Here is a 25611-nt window from a genome sequence, read left to right on the forward strand (position 1 = left end):
TGTGGGAGCATATTGGAGAAGTGGAGCGGAGAGGGAGGGCGGCCTGGGGTTTTCAGTAGAAGGTCTTGGGTGCCATGTGAAGGGCGCTCACCACCCCTCTTGCCAAGTGCCAGGGAAAACCCTCTGTGTCTGGGGGCTCAGAGGGAGAGCTTAGGATAAAGGCTTTCCACCAGGGCAGGACCAGTGTCACTCACTGTCCAGGAGCCAGGCCTGCCCTCAGCTGGGCCTCAAGAGGACAGTGATATACGAGGAATGGGGCCCCACCACAACTGCTAACAGCTTGGTTCTTAGTAGACCATGGACGGAAGATGGGTATGGGGTTCAGGGCTTTCATAGGGCTGACTCCCCTCTTCTCTCCAGGCCACTGGTGGGTAGAGGGTAAGAGAACAGCGGTACAGTATGTGTATCATAGAATTATAGTATAAAGTATGAAGAAGGAAATTGATAAGTCAAAAATCACTGCTAGCCTGAAGGTATTTCCTAAAAAGTTTGTACACAATGACTGCAAATACTCAAGTGAGTGACTGTAGGGAGAAATCAGAGGTAAATGTTAGAAACAAGGAGCAAAATTATCATTCTCAGCAAATAACTCTTTTTCTCTTTCCTAAGAGAGCAAAGGAATACATCTCTAAACACTACGGTATTGCCTGGTTTGAATTTAAATAAATGGTATCATATGTCTTTCGGGTCTGGCGTCTTCTGCTCACTTTCTGTTTGTGATCAGCACCGATATTGTCTGTAGTTTGGTTCATTTTCTTTGCTGCAGTATATTCCATTACAGGACTACACTACATTCTATTATCCATGACACTGTTGATGGATGTTTTTGGTGGGTTGCTTCAGTTTGGGCTCTTACAAGCAATGCTGTTATAATCACCCATACACGTGCATTTCTGTCCAACTGAGTGGAATTTCTAGGTCTTTGGGTAATGTGATTTTTTTTTTTTTTTTTTTTTTGGTGTCTTGAACTGTAGTAAATACCGGGAAAGAATTCTCCAGTGTGGTTGTAGAACTTTACACTCTCACTAGCAACATAGGAGAGTTCTTGCTTCTCTAGATCTTCACCAATCTTCCGCGAGATCCATTCTTGATTTTTAAAAACTCCTACTTCGGATACTTCCTTAATATGACAACATGTGTTTATCTCAACTGTAAAGCTCATACTTAATGGGGAAAGAGTAAAGTAGTCCTGTAAAAACAAGGGACAAGACAATGATATTTCTTATCATCAATTTTATTTAGCATTGTTCTGAAGATACTAGCTAATGAAATAAGACAATAAAAAGAAACCAGAGGAATACATTTTTTTAACATTTTTATTGGAGTATAATTGCTTTAGAGTGTTGTGTTAGTTTCTGCCATATAACAAAGTGAATCAGCTATATGCATACTTATATCCCCATATCCCCTCCCTCTTGCGTCTCCCTCTCTCCCACCCTCCCTATCCCACCCCTCTATAGGTGGACACAAAGCACCGAGCTGATCTCCCTGTGCTATGCGGCTGCTTCCCACTAGCTATCTATTTTACATTTGGTAGTGTATATATGTCCATGCCACTCTCTCACTTCGTCCCAGCTTACCCTTCCCCCTCCCCGTGTCCTCAAGTCCATTCTCTACGTCTGCGTCTTTATTCCTGTACTGTCCCTACGTTCATCAGAACCTTTTTTTTTTTTAGATTCCATATATATGTGTTAGCATACAGTATTTGTTTTTCTCTTTCTGACTTACTTCACTCTGTATGACAGACTCTAGGTCCATCCACCTCACTGCAAATAACTCAGTTTCATTTCTTTTTATGGCTGAGTAATATTCCATTGTATATATGTGCCACATCTTCTTTATCCATTCATCTGTCGATGGACACTTAGGTTGCTTCCATGTCCTGGCTATTGTAAATAGAGCTGCAGTGAACATTGTGGTACATGACTCTTTCTGAATTACGGTTTTCTCAGGGTATATGCCCAGTAGTGGGATTGGTGGGTCATATGGTAGTTCTATTTTTAGTTTTTTAAGGAACCTCCATGCTGTTCTCCATAGTGGCTGTATCAATTTGCATTCCCACCAACAGTGCAAGAGGGTTCCCTTTCCTCCACACCCTCTCCAGCATCTATTATTTGTAGATTTTTTTGATGATGGCCATTCTGACTGGTGTGAGGTGATACCTCATTGTAGTTTTGATTTGCATTTCTCAGAGGAATACATTTTTAAAAAGAAGAATTTAATTATCATTATTAACAAACATTGAGATTTTGTACCTAGGGACTTCCCTGGCGGTCCAGTGGTTAAGACTCTGAGCTTCCAATGCAGGGAGTGTGGGTTCGATCCCTGGTTGGGGAACTAAGCTCCATGCTGTGAGTGGCGTGGACAAAAAAAAAAAAAATTGTACTAGAACATATATACAATGGAATATTACTCACCCATAAAAAGGAATGAAATAGTGCCATTTGCAGAAACGTGGATGGACCTAGAGAGGATCACAGAGTGAAGTAAGTCAGAAAGAGGAAGACAAATATCGAATAATACCGCTTATGTGTGGAATCCAGAAAAATGGTACAGATGAACTTATTTGCAAAGCAGAAATAGAGTCACAGATGCAGAGAACAAACTTATGCTTACCAAGGGGGGTGGGGTGGGATGAATTGGGAAATTGGGATTGACATGTATACACTACTATGTATAAAATAGAAAACTAATGAGAACCTACTGTATAGCACAGGGAATTCCACTCAGTGCTCTGTGGTGACCTAAATGGGATGGAAATCTAAAAAAGAGTGGAGATATATAAATATATATATATATATATATATATATATATATATATATATATATATATAACTGATTCACTTTGCTGCACAGCAGAAACTAACACAACATTGTACAGCAACTATGCTCCAATAAAAATTAATTAAAAAAAAAGATTTTTTACCTAGACAATGCAGGAGAATCAATTAAGAACTACTACAAATGATAAGACTATTCAGTATGGAGGCTGGGTTCAAAATTGGTACATAGAAATCAACATTCTTCAATGATACAAACAATACTTGGCAGTGCTGTGGAATAAAAGATCCCATTTTCAAAAACAAAAAAATATAAACTACTACTATAAACTACCATAAAAAATATAAACTATCAGTAACTGATTTAACTATCTATCAAAATGAAAACTACACGTACACTGTAACCCAGTGTATCAACTTGTAGACATTTATCCAAAAGATACATTCTTATATGTATAAAGTGTCATTTATACTAGGTGATTTATTGCAACATTATTTGTAATAGCAAAGGATTGAAATGGAATTTGAGTATTCACTCAAAAGATTCTGGTTATATAAATTATGGTACATCTATATAAAAATTTATGTAACTGTAAAATAAAATAAAAGAATGTGGCAGTACTATATAGAAGATTCTACAAGGGATATTGTTACATGAAAGAAGAAAACTGTAGGAAATATGTGTAGTATGCTAATCTTTGAGTTAAAAAAGGAAAGAAAAATGTATCTGCATATATTTGCATAGAACATCTCTGAAGGATACCTAAGAAATTATGGTATTTCCTCAAACCTAAGAGCTTTTGATGCTGGACCTTCCTTCATCTGACCAGGGCTGAACTGTGTCACAAATTCATATGTTGAAGTCCTAACTCCCAGTACCTCAGAGCGTGACTGTAGCTGGAGATGGTGGTGCAGGGGGCTTTTAGGGGTGATTAAATTAAATGAGGCCCTTAGGGTGGGCTCTGAACCAATCTGACTGGTGTCCTAAGAAGAGGAAATTTAGACACATGGAGAGACACCAGGGATGTGTGTGCACAGAGGAAAGACCATGTGAGGACACAGCAAGAAGGTGGCCATCTGCAAGCCAAGGAGAGAGGCCTTAGAAGAAACCAAATTTGCTGGCATCTTGATCTTGGACTTCCAGCCTCCACACTGTGAGGAAATACATTTCTGCTGTTTAAGACCGCCCCCTCCCCTCTCCCCACTAACATTTTGTTATGGCCGCCAGAGCAGCCTGAGACACCAAATGTCATCAGAAGTTTGTTGCACAAGAATGTCCTAACTGCCACCTGTCTGTCAGTGATTATGAGACAAATTCTGATTTCAAAGAGGCAGCGTGTCAGAGACAACAATAAATTGAATCAATTGAACTAACAACACTGGTGCCTCTGGGGTGGGGGGTGGTGGATAGAGAGACTGGGGCCAGGGATGGGAGAGACTTTTTACTGTACCATTTACACAATAAAATTATAATTTTGAAAAGGGGGTATGGATCACGATGATAGATTAGTAAGATTCATACGGTGGGAAAAATATCTGAGTTTCTTTGTAAGCAGACTGTCTCTGGGGAGGAGAAGTGGGAGATGAGTAGCAAAGGCAGGGAGGCTGACTTTAAAAAATATATATATATATTTATTTAGGCTGCACCGGGTCTTAGTTGTAGCATGTGGGATCTTTTAGTTGCAGCATGTGGACTTCTTAGTTGTGGCATGGTAACTCTTAGTCGTGGCATGCATGCGGGATCTAGTTCCCAGGCCGGGGCTCAAACCCGGGCCCTCTGCATTGGGAGCGTGGAATCTTACCCACTGGACCACCAGGGAACTCCCGAGGCTGATATTTTTCACGAACATCTTTTGCACCGTTTGACTTTTGTACTGTGTGTATTAACTAGAAAATAATTAAGAAACATTGTTAACTTAAAAAGTTAAAAAGTTAAACATGGTAAGTTAGTATCAGTTGAAAGACCCCTACCATTTATTGAGCACCTATTGTGTGTGTGTGTGTGTGTGTGTGTGTGTGTGAGTTTGTGAGAGGCACTTTGCTGACATCTCCACTAATACTGACAGGTTCTTTGCCAAAAAAAAAGTACATTATCCCTATTTTGTAGGAGAAGACTTACACTGAAGGGGATAGAAAACCCATCTAAGGCCACACAGCTGATTAGTGGCACAGCAAGGACTGAACCCAGGGCTCACCCTTGCCGGAAAGGTATGGATAAACGGAAACATGGTTCCTTAGTCCTCTCCTGTTCCCCACCCTTCTCAGCCCAGGGAGCCCCAGGGAAGGGTTGGCCCTGCTAACGCAGAGGCCAAGTTGCTCTGGGAGGACAGGGAAGGCCCACTGCCCACCCAGAGGCGTGTCTGGAGACCCCCAAGGAGCCACATGGGCCCCCAGGACTGGGGTCAGGGAGGATAATGGGTGCAGAGCTGGGGCAGCCCAGGGCACCTGGGGCTGGGCCTCGGGGAATTTCAGAAGCACCACAGCAGTGCCTGCCCTGCTCAGGAAGGGGACAGGTGTCCCTATTCCCCCAAAGACCCCCAGATGCTCTAATCCACAGGTGAACTGGCTCCCGGCCTCCAGTCTTCATCAACCTCACAGCTCACTTTAGTTCCAAGCCCAGGCTCTGGTCCAGTTTGTCTCCATCCGCAGAGTCCGCAGGATGACCTCTGACCTCACATTTTCTCACGGCCCTCAGCTGGCAGTCTAGACTCGGGCTGGGGTCAAATCCCACCCTATTAGGGGCAAGAGGGTGGTAGTGGGCACCTGGCCCCGCTCCTCAGCTGCCCTCCTGCCTCAGTCCCTATCATCCATCTCTCCTGGACCCTCTGGGGGCCAGGTCTGCTGCCCACACCCCAAGACGGCCGGCCCACTGCCCTCCGGGGTACCCTCAGCTGTGGGCCAGGTCCAGATTGGCCCGTAATCAGGGGTAGTGACGCCCTGTTCCCTTGGCCCCTCTCCTCCCTTCAAGATCTGGCTAAGGGGCCACTTAACCATCTCCAGCCGTCCTGACCTGGCAGGGTGTTAGGCCAGACACAGGCTGGGGTGGAAGTGGGGGAGGCCTGGCTCCTTCTTCTGCATGACAAAGGATGGGGGCTGCCCTCCCGCAAGACCGCTAATCAGCCCATTGTCAAAAGTCTCCCAATCCACATTCGATTTCTTCTTTTGGCCTCTGGCTAGGGTTGCCGGATTTAGCAACTAAAAATATAGGACTCCCGGCGAAAGGTGAAATTTCAATTTCAGATAAACAACAAATAATTTGTTAAAGTACATCCCAAATTGTGTTGGGTATTTCATCTGGCAGCCCGATCCCTGGCTGATTGACCAACTGTTTTATTTCCCCAGTGAAACTCTTCGACCAGGCAAATCCACGTTCACGTGGGGAAGTCTCAGGAAACTGGGGGACCTGTCCCCTGCCCCTGCCCAGCCCTGATCACCTGGATTGAGTCCACTTGGCTAGCTTCAGGGGGGTGAGCAGGACTCTGGCTGGAAATAGCTGAGGCTGTGGAAAGAACTATGTGCTGGGAATCAGCAGACCTGACTTTACGCAGGTGTCCATCGAGAACAGTTGTGAGCCTGGGGATGATTTGCCTCTCTGAGCCTTGGTTTTCTTGGCTCAAAAACTGGAGGACGGGATGGACTGGATGGTCTTTTCGACTCTGACCTCGGAATCCATGAACAGCCAGGAAGAGGGAGAGGATGGGCTTCCTTATTGGACAAAACCCCATTGGAACTAAATTATCCCAGGCTCCCTTGCCTAGGAAGAACCCCCAGAACACCAGGGAAAATAATGGGTTTTCCAACCGCGGACAGCCCAGGAGCTCAACAGCTCCCGGGAGCCCTTTGAACGCCAGGCTCAGACACTCATCCCGGCAGGCGGGATCGGTCCTTAGGCAGAGAGTCCCGGTGTTGAATTGGTGGTTTAGCTGCTGCAAGGAACAGGCCTCTACGTCCACACTCCAGGGACGGGAGTTTGCTCTTTGACTTGCGGGACAGGGGATCTGGCACAGAATGAGATCCCTGCCTCTGCTTCAGGAAACAAGCTTTTAACTTTAACTGGTGAGGGACCCCAAGCCAAGGTAGAGGCTTCTGACCCACAACAATAGCCATCTGTCCACAGTCCAGACAGCCCCCTCCTCGGGGCTCAGGGACCTGTCTGGCCGCTGAACTCCCAGGAGGTCCGAGGGGTGTGACCTCCCTCCCTCCCGGGCTCCCTCCCTCCCACCACCCAGGCCCAGCCCAGGCCTGGCTATAAAGCTGGCCCAGCCTGGCCCTCAGCACACCCAGCTGGGACCCTCCCGGAGCCTCATCCAGGGACACGTCCGCTCTGCCCCTCCGTCTCCCGAGCAGCACCATGCGGCCCCTCTGGCTCTGCTGGGCGCTCTGGGCGCTGCCCCTGGCCGGCCCTGGGGCGGCCCTGACCGAGGAGCGGGTCCTGGGCAGCCTGCTGCGGCAGCTGCGCCTCAGCGAGGCTCCCGTCCTGGACGGGGCCGATGTGGAGAGGCTGATCATCCCTGCCCACGTGAGGGCCCAGTATGTGGCCCTGCTGCAGCGCAGCCACGGGGCCCGCTCCCGGGGGAAGAGGTTCAGCCAGAACTTCCGAGGTGAGGCCCTCCCTCCCTGCTGCAGCCTGGTCCTCGTGGGGTGGGGGTGGGGGGGCTGCTCTGGGGAGACGATCTGGGGGCACAGGGTCCACAGGGCGATGAGGAGGGACCATGGACTGTGAGGAAGGCTGGGCCCGGGCCCCTGGTCTCTGTCTGCACTGAGGGCCCCCCCCTCGGGGCCAGCAGGAGCTGGACCAGGCTGGACCCGCTGCCAAGGCCAAGGCAAGACCAGATATCATGGGGTAGGGAAGCAAAGTGGAAAGAGGGGAGAACAGAGAAGAGAAGACAGACTGTCAAGGGGACTTTGTGCTGGTGGACAAAAAGGCTGGCCTCAGCAGAGACTGTTGCCTCAGAGAGAAAGAACCTCTGAGTTCAGTTCTCAGTTGTGATATTTGTTTTACTTTGTACAAGTCACCGAACAACTCTAGCCTATTTGCGTTTCTGGAAGTGAGATTAAAGCAGCTCTGACTGCTTCCCAGAGTTGTGGGTGTTCTATGAGATGGGAGGTACCAGGTCTGAATCCTGTTGCAGCCTGTCACCTCCCTGGGGCTGGGGCTCACCTCCTCAGTGCCCAGAGACAGACCCGGCCAGGTGTCTGGGGAGATGAGGAGACCTGGACACCTGGGGGGGGGGGGGTGACTGCTTGTGGTCACAGGGCTGGCTGGCCAGGTGGTCGTGCTGCCCACCCGGAGCCTCAGGTGTTGGGGACGTGTTGCTGGTGCCTCTGACGAGGCTGTTGTACCCATCCTCACCATTTCCCTCAGGGCTCAGCAGTCCCACAAAAGTTGTTTACAGGCCCCTGGCCACTCTTCCTCCTTTGGGGGACATTTCACTGGGCATAAGCAGGGAAATGAGAGTAAATTCTGGGCTCTTCCTCTGGCTCTTAGGAAAAGCCAGTCTCAGCCGGTGACCATAGATTTTCACTAGCTGGGTCTTCTGCCGCCCGCGCTCCATTCCCCCTCCTGCCCCTTTGCCTAAAGAAGGCTGTGGGTTTGTAGTCCTCACTGGAAGCACCAGTCTTTGCAGGATGTCTCCAAGCTGCCCCTACCAGGTGAGGGCAGACGCCACTAGTAAACAAGCCCCAGCCTCAGATGATGGGGGAGAGCCTGCTTGGCCCTAACAGTTTTTCTAGGAATGGAGGTGCTCTCTTTCTGGCCTGGCCCATCAGTTTCCCAGCCCCCAAACTCTCCCTAGGGATTACTGGGGAAACCCTGTTCACTGGACCTGGGCCCTGCCACCCTCAGAGCTCCCCTGGTGCCCGAAGGGGCCCCGCTGACCCCGCTCGTGTCCCCAGAGGTGGCCGGCAAGTTCCTGGTGTCCGAGGTCTCCTCGCACCTGCTGGTGTTCGACATGGAGCAGTGGCTGCCGCCCCACAGCGAGCTGGTGCAGGCCGTGCTGCGCCTCTTCCAGGAGCCGGTTCCCAAGGCCGCGCTCCGCAGCCACGAGCGGCTCTTCCCGCGCAGCGACCGCGCCCGAGTCACCGTCCAGTGGCTGCACGTCCGCGACGACGGTTCCAACCGCACCTCCCTCATCGACTCCAGGTGGGGAGGTGGCAGCTGGGGTGTGGGGCGGGGGATGAGGAGGGGGGCTGGGCCCGGCGCGGGAGGAGGAGTGCCTTGGGGGAGAAGGGGCAGCGCGGGTCCGGGCTGGCCGGGCCCCTTGCGCGGGGAGGGGAGGGGGAGGAGAGGGGAGGGGGAGGGAGAGGGCCCCCCCCCCCGGGGCCACCCCAGCCGTCCCAGTCCCCACCCCTCAGCGCGGGCCCGTGTCTCCGTGTGGTGTCGCAGGCTGGTGTCCATCCACGAGAGCGGCTGGAAGGCCTTGGACGTGACGGATGCCGTGAACTTCTGGCAGCAGCTGCGCCGGCCCCGGCAGCCGCTGCTGCTGCAGGTGTCGGTGCAGCGGGAGCACCTGGGCCCGCTGGCCTCCAGCGCCCACACGCTGGTCCGCTTCACCTCGCAGGGGCCGTCGGGCGCCGGGCAGCGGGAGCCCCAGCTGGAGCTGCACACCCTGGACCTCAAGGATTACGGGTAGGTGCTGTGGGTCAGATGGGTGAACCCGAATAATGAGGCAAATGGCGGAATTAAACTTATTTTGAAGTGGGCAACTTTACAGGGTGCTATGGGAATGGATGAATATATAAAATTTCTCCTAACAGTCTTAGGAGTAATATCAGATCGAATTATTTATTTGGGGGTTATTTCTAGTTATCCGTCCTTACACAAATAGCCAGCATTTTGAACATAACAAGAGATGGACCATAAATCTCCCTCCAGATGCCCCACGAAGCCCCGCCCTGGGCTCCCTGACCTCTGCCCTCCCAGCTGACCTCTGACTCTGCCTCTCCTTGCCCCCCACAGAGCTCAGGGAAACTGTGATCCTAAGGCACCAGCGACCGAGGGCACCCGCTGCTGCCGCCGGGAGGTGTACATTGACCTGCAGGGGATGAAGTGGGCTGAGAACTGGGTCCTGGAGCCCCCAGGCTTCCTGGCCTACGAGTGTGTGGGCACCTGCCAGCAGCCCCCAGAGCCCCTGACCTTCAAGTGGCCATTTCTGGGGCCGAGACAGTGCATCGCCTCAGAGACGACCTCGCTGCCCATGATTGTCAGCATCCCGGAGGGAGGCAAGCCCAGGCCCCAGGTGGTCAGCTTGCCCAACATGAGGGTGCAGAAGTGCAGCTGTGCCTCGGATGGGGCGCCTGTACTGAGGAAGCTGGAGCCGTAGGTGTGGGGTGCAGCCATGGAGGGACTTGGCTTGTGTGTGTGTCAGAAGTGTTCCAGGGCACCGGGAGAGATGGGGGTTACTGAACCGTGGATGGCACATGTTCTGTGCTCTCTCCTGAGTTCTTCTGACCAGTCAGCTCACCTTCTGATTTTTCTTTCCCAGGAACAAGTCTCCCTGGCCACTGGGTAACCCCTGCCCAGTCTACCTTTTCTTGACATTATTCACTGCACTGTATCCTAAGCACTTATCTGTGTAGATTTTGTAACCTAAGAGGAGAAACCACAATTTGTCATTGTTTCCTTGTCCTGTCACTGGATCTGGGCTGAGCTCTGTGGTATGGGTGGGAGATGCAGCTGCCACTCTGGGCTTAAAACCTAGGGTCAAGTATGGGTTGTGCATTCCCAACTCAGATAAGAAGAGTATTCTGCAAGAAACAAATAAAACAGATTTTATTCGGTATTGCTGTGTTTTACCCAGAATCCTGCAAATTGTGAGGGAACAGAAAGTTCTATAGGGATTAGGTCAACCAGATTAGAAAACTAAGGGAAAAGCTTAAAAAGACTTGTTCGAGGTCTCAGTTAAGCGATACAGGGTACTAGGATCAAAACACATTGATTCTAAGGTGCCTGTCCTCTTAGGATTAAGGCAGAATTTATTTTGGTCATTGTTGTTGACATTTTTACTTTTCTGGGCACAGGGAGTGGGCTTTATTTCAATTCTACTTGATACAAAATTTTTAAAAATCTGTGATCAAAATCATCATCAATATTACAAGAATGTGGGTCACTCCTTTAGATTTGGGGGCAGATAAAGGGAGCAAATGATAAAATGGTGAATATAAGATTTTTGAATGCCAAGATTACACTGGCTTTTAAACTGAGTTTGATGTAGGATGTGGGCCTGGGGCGTGGATGTCTTGGATTCCTTGCCAGCCAGGCTGCACAGCTCTTATTAGCTATAAATTCTATATCCTCTAAATTTTCATTTTCTTGTCTATCAGATAGAGACAGTCCCTGACTCCTGTACTTTTACTGGAGATTTAAGGAAATAGTGTTTTGTTTTGTTTGTTTTTTTAATATTTATTTGGTTGTGCCAGGTCTTAGTTGCAGCAGGTGGGCTCCTTCGTTGTGGCATGCTTGTGGGATCTAGTTCCCTGACCAGGGATCAAACCTGGGCCTCCTACATTGGGAGCACAGAGTCTTAACCACTGCGCCGCCAGGGAAGTCCCAGAAATAGTATTTTTATAAGCACTCTACATACTGCCTGACACGTAATGGGGGCTATGGTTATCTCAACTCACATTCTGATCTATCTTGGCCTTCTCTTGATTTTGAAATAACCAACGGAAAGTCAAATTTAGATATCCCTTCCCTCTCTGAAATCAAGGATCCTAACTTTTCTCTTTGTCAGTGGCTCCACCAGGTTAGGGGTTAGAACTTTGCACTTCCCTGGGCCCCAGGGCACAGACCAGGCAGGGGGGGCTCCATTAACTGAGGCAGGGACGGAATAGGGACACGCAGGTGGGGCGTACGGGGGGGCAGAGAGTGGACAGAGGCGGTCTGAGAAGCCAGGGGCAAGTCCGGCGGCCATACCCAGGAACCTGCTGGAGGTCAGGCATAGGCCCTTGGCAGCCGGAGGTGAGAGCAGGAGAGATGGTCAGGTACCTGCGCAGAAGGACAAGGGCTGGGCTGAGCTGAGCGCAGGGGCCAAGGGCAAACTGTGGGAAATAACTAGCGGCTGGGGGTGGAGGAGAGGGAGGAAGCCAGATGGGACAAAAGGAGCTGTTAGAGAAGCAGGAGACATCCCCTACCCCACCCCACTCCAGAGAGCCCCAGGCTGGTGCTGGAGGTGTGGGCAGGGAGGGAAGGAGAACACTTTGACCATTTCCAGGAAAGAGGAAGGCCCAGAAATGGAAGACAGGTCAGAGGCCCTGCAAAGCTGCACACGTGCGTGCGGAGTGAAGGCCTGTTCAGGATTTACTGATTTCTAGTGCCGGAAGAACCTGAGGGGAAGCTTCGGTCCCACCCCTCGTGTTGCAGACGAGGAAACCGAGGCCTGCAGAAGAGGGCAGTTTGGTGCCGCAGGCAGGCGGTGGTCTTCGGTTTCACAGGGTGCGGAGTCCTCACTGAACCCCGTCCTGCGTGTGGCCCAGCGCACACCCCGGCGACCCCGGGGAGCTTACAGTCCAGTTGCGGAGGCCGCTGGCTCATAGGAAACAGCTGGGCTAGATGGGTGGCACCCGGCGGCCTGGTCCTGCCAGTACCCGCTTTGGCTCCAGGGGACCGCTGAAAATACTGCGACCTCCGTTTGGGGCCAAACGTAGGACGCACCCACCCACCCTCCACAGGGCGTTCCCCGTCCGGCTGCCCAGAACGGTGGGGGAGCCGCGGCCTTTCACACTGGGAGCCGGGTGACCGCGGACTGCGTGGAGCCGAGGTGCTGGCTGAGCCCAGCCGAGCTTCCCATCCTCCCACTCCCCCTGGCGGGCCGAGGAGCCGGTCGCGGAAATTCAGTGCAATACAGGACAACCAAGAACATTTGCTGATGCTCTCCCTGCGCCTCCCCCTGTGCTAGGCCCGGGGTTCCCCGAGGTGCCGGGGCAAGGGGGACGCGCCGGGGACTGGGGAGAGGAATTAGCCGTGGCGGCGCCCTCCTCGGTCCCAGGATGCGAGCCGGCCCGGCCGGGGTCTGCAGAACATTAGGAGGAGCTGCGCGGGCTGAGCAGCCGCCCCGGGGCCAAGCCAGGATGGAGGATCGCCGAGGGGCGCACGGTCCGGGGCGCGGGAGCCGGCGGCAGCGCAGACGCCTGTCCCGCCGAAGCTGCAAATTGAGCAAGCAGTGGGCATGGGTCTGCGCATGTGCACGAGTGCCGGAGTTTCACTTTGTAACTTGTAAGTAGTCTGGACGCCGCCCCGCCCGGCCAGGTGGAGCCAGACAACCTCCCCGGGCCGCGCCGGGCCGCAGCGCCGCCGCCGCAGGTAAAGGGGAAGAAGCGTTGGGAGGGGGGAATGTTGCCCTCCGCCTTTCCCGGGACGTGCAGGACCTGGGGTCTACGTCAGGGTGCCATGTCTAGTGTCCGGTTCCGGGGTGCGGCCCTCCGGCCTCCGCAGCCCCGACTCCGGAGCAGGGGGTGACCGGGTGGGTGGGAGGAGAAGGTCCGTTCCTGGGCCCCGCAGACCCCGCGCCCCTCCTCCAGCGCCGCGCCTCTCCACTTTCCTAATGACTTTTCGGGATTTCCCCCTCCAAGGCTCCAACTTTTCGCTTTTATGGCTGATCCCTTTCTCTTCCCACCCCTCTCTTTGGGGTTTTCTCAGCTGGTGTCGACCTCCCAGCCTAACCCGGAGCGCAGGCTGGGGGCCCTTCCTTCTCCGACTCTGCGAGGTGGGCCTGGGAAGGGGCCAGGCATCTGAGTCACCTGCTGCTGGGAAGGTAGAAAGCACCTTGGGGCTGCTCCCCGGTGACCGCTCCCTGCAGCCCTGGTGGAGTCCTGAGGAGGGAAGCTGGGGGGGTGGGGAGGGCGAGGAGAGCTCTGCCAGGAAACCCAAAACGCAGAGGTGCCAGTACCTGATAAGCCCGGCCACCTGAGACTCTGGCGTGGCCTCTGTCTTTCAGCTCAGGCGGTGTCCTGAAGGGCAGCAGGCCACAGCGGTACACAGAATGACCCTCCAGCTTCCTTCCACGCTGAAGTTGTGTGGCTGTGTCCCAGCCCCACAGCGTGCAGGGTTTGAGGTTAAGCCAGTGGACTGTGCTCACCACTCCAGGCCCAGTGCATACAAGGCGGCATCCTGGGGTCTTTCTCAGGCCCTGGCTCCTGCAGGGCTGTGGACAGTCGTTGGCAAGAAGGAAAGACTCCAGGTCGTTGCTTATTGGAGAAACGACCCATATTTCCCTTCTCCCTTCTGCACGCCCATTGTCTTTCTACCTTCTCCCCTCCTCTGACAGCTGTCAGGTAGTCCTGAGTCTGCTTCTGCATTGAGGTGGATGTGTACAGAAGCAGAGGCCTCCTTTTGCCTTCATTCACCTCTTGTTTGTTTAGTTTGGGGGCAAAGGTCTCCCTTGGCTGTTCACTGGGCTGTAACAGGAAAAATATCAGATGGGGTCCTGCTATCCCTCATGTTGTCTTTCCCACTGTCTGGAGAGGTGACAAAATGAGAGGAGGTTTTGAGCGCCCACGAAGGCTCAGTGCCTTATGGACGTTGCCTCTCACCAGCCCTGCAGGAGAGACGTCATTGTGCCCGTTTTATGGAGAAGGAAGCCAGATTGCAGAGCGCTTAAGCCACTTGTCTAAAGGCACGTGGTGCTGAGACCCTAACTCCAGAGCCTGCTCCGGTGACTGCCGGCTGCCCCCGCCTCCCCCTGCAGCCAGACCCTGTGCCGTTTCCTTGGCGCTCCAGGGCTTGTGTCTGTGGAGGTAAATGGTTGTCCAGGTTCCTGGGCCCTGTTTGGTGGGGCTTTAAGGAGAGGTTTGCAACCTGCCATCTAGAACATCAGAGTCACCTCCTGTGGCAGAAGGCCTGGAGCTGCTTGTCATCCTAACAAGGTCGGAAAATTTGGTGATGATAAAAATACCCTGAATTTGCAAGAGCTGACGATGCTCGCACGCTTCCTGCAGCGTTGCGTTGCCACTCCTGGCAGGGGCGGCGTAGAGATCTTCAGGTGTGCTACAGGGGCCAGCAGCTACCAGCTCAGGTGGGCAGGGGCTTAGCATTGGCGGCTGACTTCTTTGGCAATTTCGGGACCAGCCATGGCATTGAGCTCTCAGTCTCACTGGCCACAACCAGACTGTACGGTGTATGTGGGCTGAACTTTGCGTTGGGGCCTGAGTCACCTGCTGCTCACCTGGCGCCTGGGCCTCAGCAGTATATCTTGCCTTTCCTGAATGAGGTGATGAGCAGAGAGCTCTCTGAAAGGCATGGGCAAGACTAGGCATTCACACATGCGTATCTGACAAATATGGGATGAGTGAACATTGCCAGGCAGGGCGCCTTTGGCCACAGGGCCTACTTGGTGGTTTGGCCCCTGCCCAGCACTACCAGTCTTTTGCCCACTGAGCTAGCTCTCTCCCGGTCACCACCAGCTGAGTTCCCTTCTCTCCTCGTCCCGTTCCTTCTGAGCCTGGCGGGGCCGCCCTGTGGTGCGTGTGTTTCCAGCTGCCCTCTCAGAGCGTGCCCGTTTGGGAGGATGCAGGGGGCTGGCCCTGGAGGGACCGTCATGGTTCAGCAGAATCTGGACTTTCCATGGGTAACAGACTACGACGAAGCAGGAAGTTCTGAGAGAGAATGCGGGCCCCCAAAGCCGTGTCCTCACCTGGAGGGGGAAGGCAAGACAGGCCACCTCTGGGGAGCCCTGAGGTTCCATCCCAGGCTGCTGGGACCTGATGGCTGACCTCACTGAGTCCTTCTTATCAAACCTTGTCAAACCACCCAGGGGAGCCTGTTTGACTTAGAGGCGTGACTGGGGCTGAAGGGGGGAGAGGAACCTAGGTACCTGCTTCCTGCGGGGCCTCTGCTCTCCCAAAGCTCAGCACAAAGCAGCATTGGTGGGGCTCATCCTGCCCCAGCACCACTGCAGTAGCTGCCCCTTTCCAGGGACAATGCTTCCTCTGTGACCATTTCATGGGGGTGGTTTTTTTCTTTCCACTTCACTTTTCAAGCCTTCCTTGTTTGTTCTGCTGCATTCCTTTTTCCTGATTCTAGCCTTTGGGGGCCCTGGGGAACCTCTTGGGGCCTGTATGAGGTCCTGGACTCAGTCTTCCTGGAGCCTACAGCTGCCAGTACTTCTGTGGGGGGAGGTCCACTGCCCTGGCTTCAGTAGGGCCTTGAGCCATTGGACAAGAGGGGGCAGGCTGGACCCTCAGGTGATGCTGGGGAAGAGAGAGGAGACAGGAGTAGGGCGGCACAGAGGAGCGTGGACCCTCCGTAGTGCTAGGAGTCTGGGGAGAGAGCCAGGGCAGGAGGGAGCGCATTGGAAAGAACCACAGGCTCCGCACGAGCGTTTGAGTTCCGACACGTTGGGGCACGTGTGAGTGCAGGGGAAGTGTGCTGCAGGGTTTCAGACCAGAAGCCCTGAACTGGAAGAGGACAGCTCCCACGTGCCTCTGACTGTCTGTGTTCCTTCAGGGAAGTCTGTAAAGGCTGGTGCCCCATGACCCCAGTCAGGAAAGCCCTGCAGGAAATGAGTGGCGGACCTGAGGCAGCTTGGGAGGGTGGCCAGGGCTGCCACTGCCTTTGCTAGAGCCTGCATCAACTGAGGTCCTCTCCAAGGCGTTCATCCACACTTCCTTCCCCTGGCATCTGGTAAGTGCGGGGGACAGGAAGGAGGGGCAGGCCTTTGCCAATCAGTGTCAGGCTGGGCGTTCCGCTGGGGTGGTGCCAGGGGGTGGGGTTTAAAGGAGGGAAGCTAAGACCATCTGTCTGCCCGAGGCAGCTTTTGTGGCTCTGCCATCACCTCCTCCGGCCATTGCCCAGTCTCTTATAGGGATGAGAGAGTGACTTGGCCTTCTGAGGAGTCCTCCCATGCCCTTGACCTGCCACCTCCCCCCACCCACCCTGCACTTTCTGTCGTGTGTGTGTGTGTGTGTGTGTGTGTGTGTGTGTGTGTGTGTGTGTGTGAGACTGTCCCCAACCCAGCCGTCCCAGGGGCCAGAATTGGGAATCACCTTCCCCCAACACACATCCTGCCAGTATTACCGGGTAGTCCAAATATCTGTCTGTTCTCTGTACCTCCTCTTCTTGTCCCCAAGATTTTTGTCCCTCTAACAGGTAGAAAGACCAGACTTAGCCGAAGTCCCCTGGGAATCTAGGTTAACCAGATTTAAGGAGGTGGGACCTTGAGAGGAAGGTGTTGCTGAGCATTTCTCCAGGCTTTTCAGCCACAGACAGTGTGAAAAGCAGGCCAGAACCTGGCTACTAACTCTGGGGCCTTTGGTGTTTGGAGATTTCCATTAGTTTCACCTGGGTTACCAGGAGCCTCGAAGGAAAAGTCAACAACCAGCCTGGAGCGATATTTGCTTTGGAAATGCTGGACCTTCCAGTAAGGCTAGGGGTGTAGGAATGAGAGGGCAGAGCCTGGGGAGTGCTCCAGCGGTGCACGGTGGGCGACTCAGGGGTCCCTGAGGAGGCCTGGGACCCCATCCTCCTCACCCTAGACCACCCCCTTTTGCCTTTTCTGTCTCCTCTCCGCTACCCCTTTCCTGGCTTTTAATCTCTCACTAAACTAACCCATGTGTGTAGCCGGCTGCAGAGGGAGTGTGGCGTAGTGGAAAGAGAGCTGGCGTCTGGGACCCAGGAGGCTGGGTCTGAGACCCAGTTCTGCCCCGACCAGCTCCTTAATCTTAATCTCTGAGCCTCGGTTTCCAAGTGTATGGAGTGGGCCTGTCTCTGAGGCCCCGGCCTGACATCCTATGAACTCTTGTCTGTGGCTCAGATGATCAAGAGTTGTTGGGCTTCCCTGGTGGCGCAGAGGTTGAGAGTCCGCCTGCCGTTGCAGGGGACACGGGTTCGTGCCCCAGTCTGGGAGGATCCCACATGCTGCGGAGCGGCTGGGCCCGTGAGCCATGGCCGCTGAGCCTGCGCGTCCGGAGCCTGTGCTCCGCAACGGGAGAGGCCACAACAGTGAGAGGCCCGCGTACCGCACAAAAAAAAAAAAAAAAAAAAAGAGTTGTTGCACTTGGACACTCTTCCTCCTCCTCTGTTGATTCCTGTGCCCTGCCTGGTCTCCCCTGCCTGCCCTCCGGACCTCCCAGGGTCCCGCTGCAGGAATGACTTCCCGGCAGTCGTCCCTGAGGCTGGAGGAACTTGGTACCCCTTAGGCAGGCACCACAGCAGCTCCTGTCCTCCCCTGTCCTCCTGTTCACCCTCGCTGGGGAGGCGGCCAGCTGTGTCCTGGGTGAGCCATCCACCCGGTCCATCTGACCCTCCGGGCTGTTCCCACAATGGAGCTATTCTCTGTGGGCTCTGCCGGGCGCTCGGGGCCAGTGTCTGCCTCTCCCCGATCCCTGTGCCCCACCAGCCCCTGGAGGAGACACCCGCCCTTGGCTCTGCCAGCGCTGGCTGGGGAAACCACGGGAGAGTTGGAGCCCTGACCCTCCGCCGGGTCCCATTCTCCAGGGAGGACCAGCACGATGACTGACTCCCCATTCCTGGAGCTGTGGCAATCCAGGGCGGTGGCCATCCGCCAGCGGCTGGGCATCGGGGACCAGCCCAACGACTCCTACTGCTACAACTCGGCCAAAAACAGCACCGTGCTCCAGGGGGTCACCTTCGGTGGCATCCCCACTGTCCTGTTCATAGACGTCAGCTGCTTCCTGGTGAGACTCCTTGAGAATCGTGTCAGTTATTTGTTTGTTTAACCTCCATCCCCCAACTCCCCGCCACCCCAGGGCTTTCAGGGAAACTCAGGTGAGGAGCCAGCAGACATCCCTGGGTTGAAGTCCTAGCTCCGCTACTTCGCAGCTCTGTAACCTTGGGCATGTTACATAGCTTGTTTAGGCCTCAGGTTTTTGCTCTGTAAATGGAGGTAATAATTTTTACCTCGAAGATTCTGGGACAAGATTAAATAAGGCAATATATGTAAAGAATACACATTACGATTCTTTTGATTATTACCATTGTTACCGAGTTATCAGCCCGTCACGTGTCTAAGGCCCCTGGGAAGGGTCAGTCCACAGGGATGAGAGATGTGAATGGGCATTAGAGCAGCTGCAATTCCCAATTTATAAATGTCACCCCCCTGTTCCCCACTGGGGTCCCTGGGCCTTTAGAGGATCAGACGAGAAAAGGAGAAAACCGGGGAAAGGCGAGATCAGTGCCGACCCTCATAGGTGGCCTTTCTTTAGTTCAGACCTCCTTGTTCCCAAAGACCGCCCCCCCAACCCAATCTGAAATATGCCGTATTCTCCCCTAGACTGGCTCAGACATGCTAGGTGAGATTTACTGGGGCTCAGGGGCACCTTCTTTTGACAAGTGCCCATGGGATGGTTGGTCCCTCTTGTCACCTTCTCCTCCCATGTGGTGGAGGCCATCTGATTGAACAGGGTAAGAGGGGATGGAGGGAGTAGACCCCTTGGACTGCTTTGGGCCAGAGGTTAGGTGGGGGCCTGGGGGAGGGGGTTTAGGGTAGCCGGAGGGCCCCCGTCCCTGAAGGAGGCGGGTATCCAACCCAAGTTTGCTTGGGGGGAAAAATGTTCATAGGAAGAGGGAAAGGGAGTCCTAACTCCTCTTTGCATTTTCCTCCCTAGGATTAAAGTCTAAATTGTTGCCTTAGACTTTTGCTACATTTGTTGGTCCTCTAAGGGCAGATGTGGGAACCCGTGTGCTACTCATGTTGCTTTTACGAAAAAGGGCTCTTTAAGTGCCGAATAACCCACGTCTTGGAGCCAAAACCCATTTGTAGGTTGAGAACAGTCATATCTACCAGCCTTGGTTGGGAGGAGGGAGTAGGCAGGAGAGTGGTGACGGATTTGAAGGTTGGTGGGATTCATGGAGGAGGGTGGCCCTAGAGCTGTGATCCATCCAGCGTCTCCAGGGAGGGGAGGGTCTGGGCCAAGGAGAGAAGTCCGGAGAGGCAGGCTGGGGTGGGTATGTCTTGGTTGAGAAGAGAGAGTAGCTCTCCGGTGGAGTGTGCTGGTGGGGGTGGATTTGTATTGCAGGAAGTTACGGGGATTGGGGGTGGGGTGGAGGAAGGGACCCACCAAAGAGCCAGAGGGGCCTGGAGGAGAGAGATGCGTGGGAAATGTCCACGCCGCTCGAGCCAAGGGAGCAGCAGCCAGGGCAGAGGGCAGGCACTTACAAGCCGCCTTCATGTTTATCCGACAGCAGGACTCACCTGCCTTTGAAAATATATCAGCAACTTCCAGATTCACCTTGAGAAAATTCTGCTGGAACTCAGCCCCTCTGGGGTCCAAAACCCACATTTTTTTTTTTTTTTTTTTTTTTATCTTGAGAAACAGAGCAATTTTATTTGTGCTTAAGCATGAAGGAATACCAGAAAGAGTATCATGACGTGAATAAAGGGAATGTCCAACACGGACAAATAGGACGGAGAAAATGCCAGTTTCCATGTTTCCTTTCTGCATGTGCAACTCAGTGTAGGAGGCCCTGATTCACTACAGCTTTGGGTGCTCATTAACTTCAACAACTTTCTTTCTTTTTCTTTCTTTCTTTCTTTCTTTTTTTTAAATATACAATGTTCTTTATTATAAATTCCATTTAGCCAATTCATTCATTAATTTTTTTAACATCTTTATTGGAGTATAATAGCTTTACAATAGTGTGTTACTTTCTGCTGTATAACAAAGTGAATCAGTTATACATATACATATGTTCCCATATCTCCTCCCTCTTGCGTCTCCCTCCCTCCCACCCTCCCTATCCCACCCCTCTAGGTGGTCACAAACCACCGAGCTGATCTCCCTGTGCTATGCAGCTGCTTCCCACTAGCTATTTTACGCAAAACCCACATTTAAAACCACAGTTCCTGACTAGGGCAGGCAGGGATATACTGATTAAAACGCTGAGCCCTGAAGGGAGGGAGCCTGTCCAGGGAGGGGAGACAGGCAGGAGCAAGACAGAGGACCTGCAAAGGTGGACACGGAGGGAGCGAGGAGACAGTCTAGAATCGACAGACTTAGAGCGGAAAGGGGGTTAGAATTGAGTCCAGCGCCTGGCGTTGCTGTTGGGCGCACAGGCCTGCCGAGGGCCCCGCGTGCTCTGCGCCAGGCGTCCCCACGGCTTGCCTCCAGGAGAACCAAACTCAAGATAAAGATCTGACCACTTCTGGCTCAGCTTCCAGGAGCTCTGCTACCTCTGTTCTGTAATGAAAAATGCAGCTTTATGTAAAGTGAAGGAGGGAGCTGGTCCCCAGGGCTGCTGTGAGGGCCTTCCTGCTCAGGAGACCCTGCAGGCAAACCAGGGCTGAGGAAGGCCGTGGCTGTCAGGGCTGCCTTGAGACTAAAAGAGCAGGACCTGAGTGCTTGCCTAGGGGGCTGCTGGGGCAAGCTCCGTGTCAGTGTTGATAGCCTCTGTGGCTTGGGCACAGGGGACAGGAGCTGGTGAAGGGGGTGAGCACAGCGTTGAGCCCTTGAGCTGTGTGGCCTTGGGCAGCTCCGTGCCTTCTCTGGCCCTTTTAGCCCTCCTGAGTCGGTGGGGGGGTGTTGGGGGAGGGGTGGGCTTTGCCCTTAAGACAATTGCCCCTAATTAGAAGCCATCCAATATGCTTCTACAAGACCTGATTTCTTTTCTACTTTTAGTTTTTAGTATTGGTATTTTCCATCATAAGAAGAAACTTCTGGGATTATGGCCGCATTGCCCTGGTGTCAGAAGCAAACAGGTAAAAAAGACTCATTACGTCAAGCGTCTGTGTGTGTGTGAGAGAGAGAGACAGAGACAGAGACAGAGGCTGGGATGGGGCTGGGGGCTTGTGAGGCCCACCAGGCACAGCCCACACATGATGCTCGTATTAGATTGTGTTCATTAGTGTGTCTGCCAGGCCTGTACCAGAAACTGTTCTCTCTGCTCTTCACCACAGACCTGTGAGATTAGCCTTGGTACCTTCTTGGTGGCGGTAAGAAAACCATTGCCCACACACCCAGCTTTCCCCCGGGGCTTGGAGCTGGCCCGCTGTGAGCCAGCTGCTTCGGGCTACGGAAGAAATCTAGTTGCCTTAGATACTTAAGGCTTTCATCATCAGCTGAGGAGGATGCCAGCTTGCTTTCTCGCCTTGGACATTTTCAAGTGTATCTTCTTTGAGATTAATTAGTTCGGGGCTGGGGATGAGGCGAGCTGGATTGAGAAGGGCAGCAGGGCCGTAGGTGAGCTGCTCCTCTCCTCTGGGTCAGGGTCAGCCAGTGGCCCTAATCCGCCCGCTTCGGACGCTCTGTCACACAGCACAGACTGCCTTGGCCAGGACTCACGTCCTTCCACCTCCACCCTGGGCTCTCTACGCATGTCACCTGAAGGGGGAGAATGAGTTCCAGGTCTGCACAACTGGAATTTCCAGCTCCAACTAGCTGTCCCTCACCCCAGGATCTTGTGCCAAATGCAGCAATAGGAAGCGATTGGGGAAACAGACTGGTCCGGGCTGTCCCGCCCAAGCCTCCCCGGGGGCTCCGCAGGCAGACCCCCACCCTTGCTCCTCAGGGGGTTCCCATGTTGACATGCGGTCTGTGCAGGAGGGCGATGAGGGTGTCTGTAAATGCACCTTCTTTCCCCACAGTCTCCACCCTGGTGTTTGCGGAAGCCCAAGGGTATTAACCTTGGGGTAAGGTGCTGGGGCCTCTGCTTCAGCTGTGCGCCAGCCTTGGACTGTTTGGGGGGAAACGTTTGAAACACCTGGTGCCTTTTTGGCACATTCACTCCTAGGAGGGCTGAGTACTACAAGAGACTAGAGCACCTGGAAATCAGGGGCCTCCACACTTCCGTGGCTGTGTCATCTTGGTCAGGGCCCTGAGCTCGTTGAGTTGTTTCCTCTTGCCTCTTCTTGCCCGTAGGGTTACCATGAAGGTCAATTGAGGCAGTTCTCTGGAAAGGCTTTGAAAGTTGAGCTTCACCAGGCCTTATGCCATGAGAAGTGGGATGGTGAGGCCGGGAGTAGGAAAACAGAGAGAAAAGCAAAACGTAGCATATTGCAAACACCTCAAATTCACAGCGCACGGGGTGTTTTTATGGGTTACTCAGAAGCAAGGATCTGCCCGAATTAGCAATGTGAAATGCCCCAGTTCATCAAGTCTAAAATGCTCATCTTTGGCATTTTCTCGTCTATGAAATTGGGTGCAACTTATTATCGATGGTGATCCTGGTTAATTGACAGCATCCTTTACTCCTTAGTGGTTCAAAAAATAATTGTGCCCTTTACAACCAGTGGTGTCTTAGATTTGATAAAATACAGTATTTATTCCAAGTTTTATTTGCTCTATTGGGAAATATATCGTAAACAGGCAACACTTTGAAGTCACTCTACGTAGACCAGTCACAGGGCTGAGGTTCAAGGGTGTGGAGCACAGGATGGTCCGCTGACACCCTGACCCCCTGTTATTCATCCCACGTAACATAGAGTTTGACGTCTCACCAAACCTTGGAACGGTCGATGCCCTTGCCTGTATTTTTCACAGGGTGAGTTATGTTTTGTTCCAGCCACCGAGCACTAGTAGCTTTGGTCCTGAGCTCTAAGAGGCAGCGAGATACTAGACATAAGTTTTTAGACCTTTTAAAAGGATTATCTGCCATTTTTCCCTTTTGTGTTTCTAGTGAGTCCAGATTCCAGAGACTGTCATCTTCCTCCTCAGGGCAGCAGGACTTTGAAAGCGAGCTGGTTGGTATTTAAGGGGCAGGTATGGTTGTGGCTGCGGGATGGGGGCTTGCAAGGATGGGCAGTAAAGAATTGGCAGGGAGAGGGCAGTTGTACTCCTGCTGAGCCGCTAACTCTATACCCTTGACCTTGAGTGGCACATGCTGGTGAGAGCTCTTCTCTGCTTTGACAAAGACACCTGAACTTGGGAAATACCACAGCAAAGGTGGCAGCTGCGTGATCCAGGATCGCGAGACTTTGATTAATTCTCAGGCACCTGGCTACAGCTCTTGTCTGTGTTATCATACTTAACGGCTTTGTGTGACAGTTAATTATTGACTTGCTTGCTAGCTTATGAGCCAGCTGTGGGCAGGAACCGAATCTTATCCAGCCCTGTTCCCCACCTCCTGACACCCAGTAGGTGCTAAGTGACTGTCAAATGAATGACGAGCAAATATTTGTTTTTCCCAGCTGGTAGTCCAGCTTTAAGGGGTATCAAGTTGAAGAGATACGACGGACACTAAAACCCATGAAACCCTTTCCCTCTCTAAACCCCGCCCCAGGGAACTGTCCAGTTGAGTGGGCTTGGTTCCTTGCTTTTGTCTTGCATCTCATTCAGTCATCTTGAAACAAACAGAAGCCCCCGTCAGCTTCTCCAGAGCGGCCTGAACTTTCATCAGCTCTCCATTCAAGTTGCACCATTTGACGCAGGAGCCTGTATAATTCCTCAAATTGTCGAAACTTGAGAGACGTTCACTAGATCTCCAGGCACAGGATGCATGTGACAGAGGACTGGGAACACACCGACTCTGTCGCCTTTGGACAAGAGGGTTGCTTTGCTGAATTTGGGACAAAAGCACTGCTTTTTGTAAAACGGGAGGTTAGGTGGTTGTTTAAAGTCAAAGATGATGATTATGTCTGCCTCCGAAAAACAGAGATTGTTGGAAGCTAACCCCTGTTCTCCGTTTCCAGGGATGCTGCCCCTGGCTGACTGCGGTCTTCCGCCTGCAGTGAGTACAGCGCGCGTGGCTGGAGGTGTCTTTGTCTGGGTGGGTTTGTTTGGGTGTTCGGCCCGTCAGCAGGAGAGAGCCAGGAGAGAGCCAAGCAGGAGAGAGCCAAGCTGCCTGATCCTGAGCTGGAGTCCCTCAGATACTTTTCAGTTCAGACCCAAAGCTATACTTGGGGGCTGAGAATAAAGGTGGCCCAGGGAGCCCCTGTGCAAGCTAATTAAAGCTAATTTTTTGCTTTAGGCAGGAATTATATCTACATACTATTTAACACGGATATATTTGGATGGAAGCTCTCCTAGGCAGTGTCATGTCTTTGAATTAGTGACAAGTGGAGAAATAATGATTGCTTAATATATTCAGCTCATGTGGTTAGAAGTTTTCTTTTTTTTCTTAAAACTTGGGCCCCTTGGAGAGAAATCCTGAAAGAGGCGCTTGGTGATTATAAGCCAGTTAGTCCCCTTGCATGTGGTGGGAGAGCCAAGCTGCGAGTCTCAGCTCCGCTGCCTGCGGCCGTATTGCATCCTATCTGAGAAACCGCCGTTGTAAGACGCACAGCACCGAGAATGAGAAAATGCTTCCTATTGTGCTGTGATTGGCTATGATCCCAGGGTGCCCCCCATTTCAGAGGTGTTGAAATATGGAAATGCCATCTTAGAAGTGATGAAATGTGACAGTTCTAGGACATTGGGTAAGTCCCTCTCTCTGGGCTTCAGTTTCCCCAACTATAAAAGCAGGCTGAGAATAACACCTGCTCTGTCTAGTTCAAATGCATTCACACGCGTGAGCGTGTTGTGAAGGGTCCAGGCTGGTGAGAGTTGTTCCCAGGGGAACTGGCAGAAGGCATGGTGTGCAGAAGAAACCAGTGAACTCTGGTCTGGAGTAGGAGGGGAGGTTTCTGGGAGGGAGGAGGGGACAGAGGTGGGAGAGGTAGGTTTGCCAGCCCCGCCCTTCCCTGCCCACTCCAAAGTCATGTCAGCGTTTCCTCCGGGTGTCGGAAGTCATGCATATTCTGTGCAAAATTCCATCACGTACAGAACAGAATTCATAGGAAGAAATTTTAAGCCACCCCTACCCCTACCTCTGAAAGATGCCCTCGGCATGTTTCCCTCTGCTCGGCCACTGCCCATGGCAGCGGTGGTTGGGACTTAGGCCGTTCCCCTACCCTGGGCTGTGCCCCCCACTCTCTGCCTCCATTGGGTGGGGCAAAGCCAGAAA

General features: G+C 52.9%; 3 protein-coding genes across 14 annotated transcripts in view; all 3 read left to right on the top strand.

Annotated features, from left to right (window-relative positions):
* The window catches only part of LOC101286797 (left-right determination factor 2), a 46792-nt gene extending 36137 nt beyond the window's left edge, over positions 1–10655 (top strand). Inside the window, exon 5 of the mRNA XM_004270983.2 lies at positions 10103–10655. The gene's annotated coding sequence lies outside the window, so the exon portion shown is untranslated. The remainder of the gene's footprint in view (positions 1–10102) is intronic.
* On the top strand, positions 7034–10655 carry LOC101287638 (left-right determination factor 2-like). 2 transcript variants are annotated; one of them, XM_049705845.1, is made up of 5 exons: positions 7132–7381; positions 8676–8704; positions 8807–8922; positions 9166–9408; positions 9739–10102. In XM_049705845.1, the coding sequence occupies exons 1-5, from the start codon at positions 7132–7134 to the stop codon at positions 10100–10102; spliced, it is 1002 nt and encodes a 333-aa protein (XP_049561802.1). The 2 variants fall into 2 exon arrangements, with proteins under 2 accessions (XP_049561800.1, XP_049561802.1); XM_049705843.1 differs by having other exon boundaries at positions 7034–7381; positions 8676–8922; positions 9739–10655.
* Positions 10656–12931: 2276 nt separating this feature from the next.
* Positions 12932–25611, top strand: part of TMEM63A (transmembrane protein 63A) — a 33008-nt gene continuing 20328 nt past the window's right edge. For 3 of the 11 annotated variants that reach the window (XM_049705711.1, XM_033430380.2, XM_049705720.1), the window contains exons 1-6: positions 13097–13531; positions 13715–16398; positions 18211–18410; positions 21351–21430; positions 23347–23410; positions 24359–24396. In XM_049705711.1, coding sequence (XP_049561668.1) covers positions 18225–18410; positions 21351–21430; positions 23347–23410; positions 24359–24396 — 368 coding nt within the window. In that variant the 5' untranslated portion in view covers positions 13097–13531; positions 13715–16398; positions 18211–18224. The other 8 variants (XM_049705691.1, XM_049705707.1, XM_012533599.3 and 5 more) reach the window with 8 other exon arrangements.

Source organism: Orcinus orca, chromosome 1 (genome assembly GCF_937001465.1).
Source record: "Orcinus orca chromosome 1, mOrcOrc1.1, whole genome shotgun sequence".
NCBI classification, from domain to species: domain Eukaryota; kingdom Metazoa; phylum Chordata; class Mammalia; order Artiodactyla; family Delphinidae; genus Orcinus; species Orcinus orca.

Excerpts from the sequence above, each read along its gene's own strand:
- LOC101287638 (XM_049705843.1), top strand. The coding sequence starts at position 7,132 with ATGCGGCCCCTCTGGCTCTGCTGGGCGCTCTGGGCGCTGCCCCTGGCC. Across the intron at positions 7,382-8,675 it reads GTTCAGCCAGAACTTCCGAG|AGGTGGCCGGCAAGTTCCTG; the intron begins GTGAGGCCCTCC and ends TCGTGTCCCCAG. Across the intron at positions 9,409-9,738 it reads CTGGACCTCAAGGATTACGG|AGCTCAGGGAAACTGTGATC; the intron begins GTAGGTGCTGTG and ends TGCCCCCCACAG.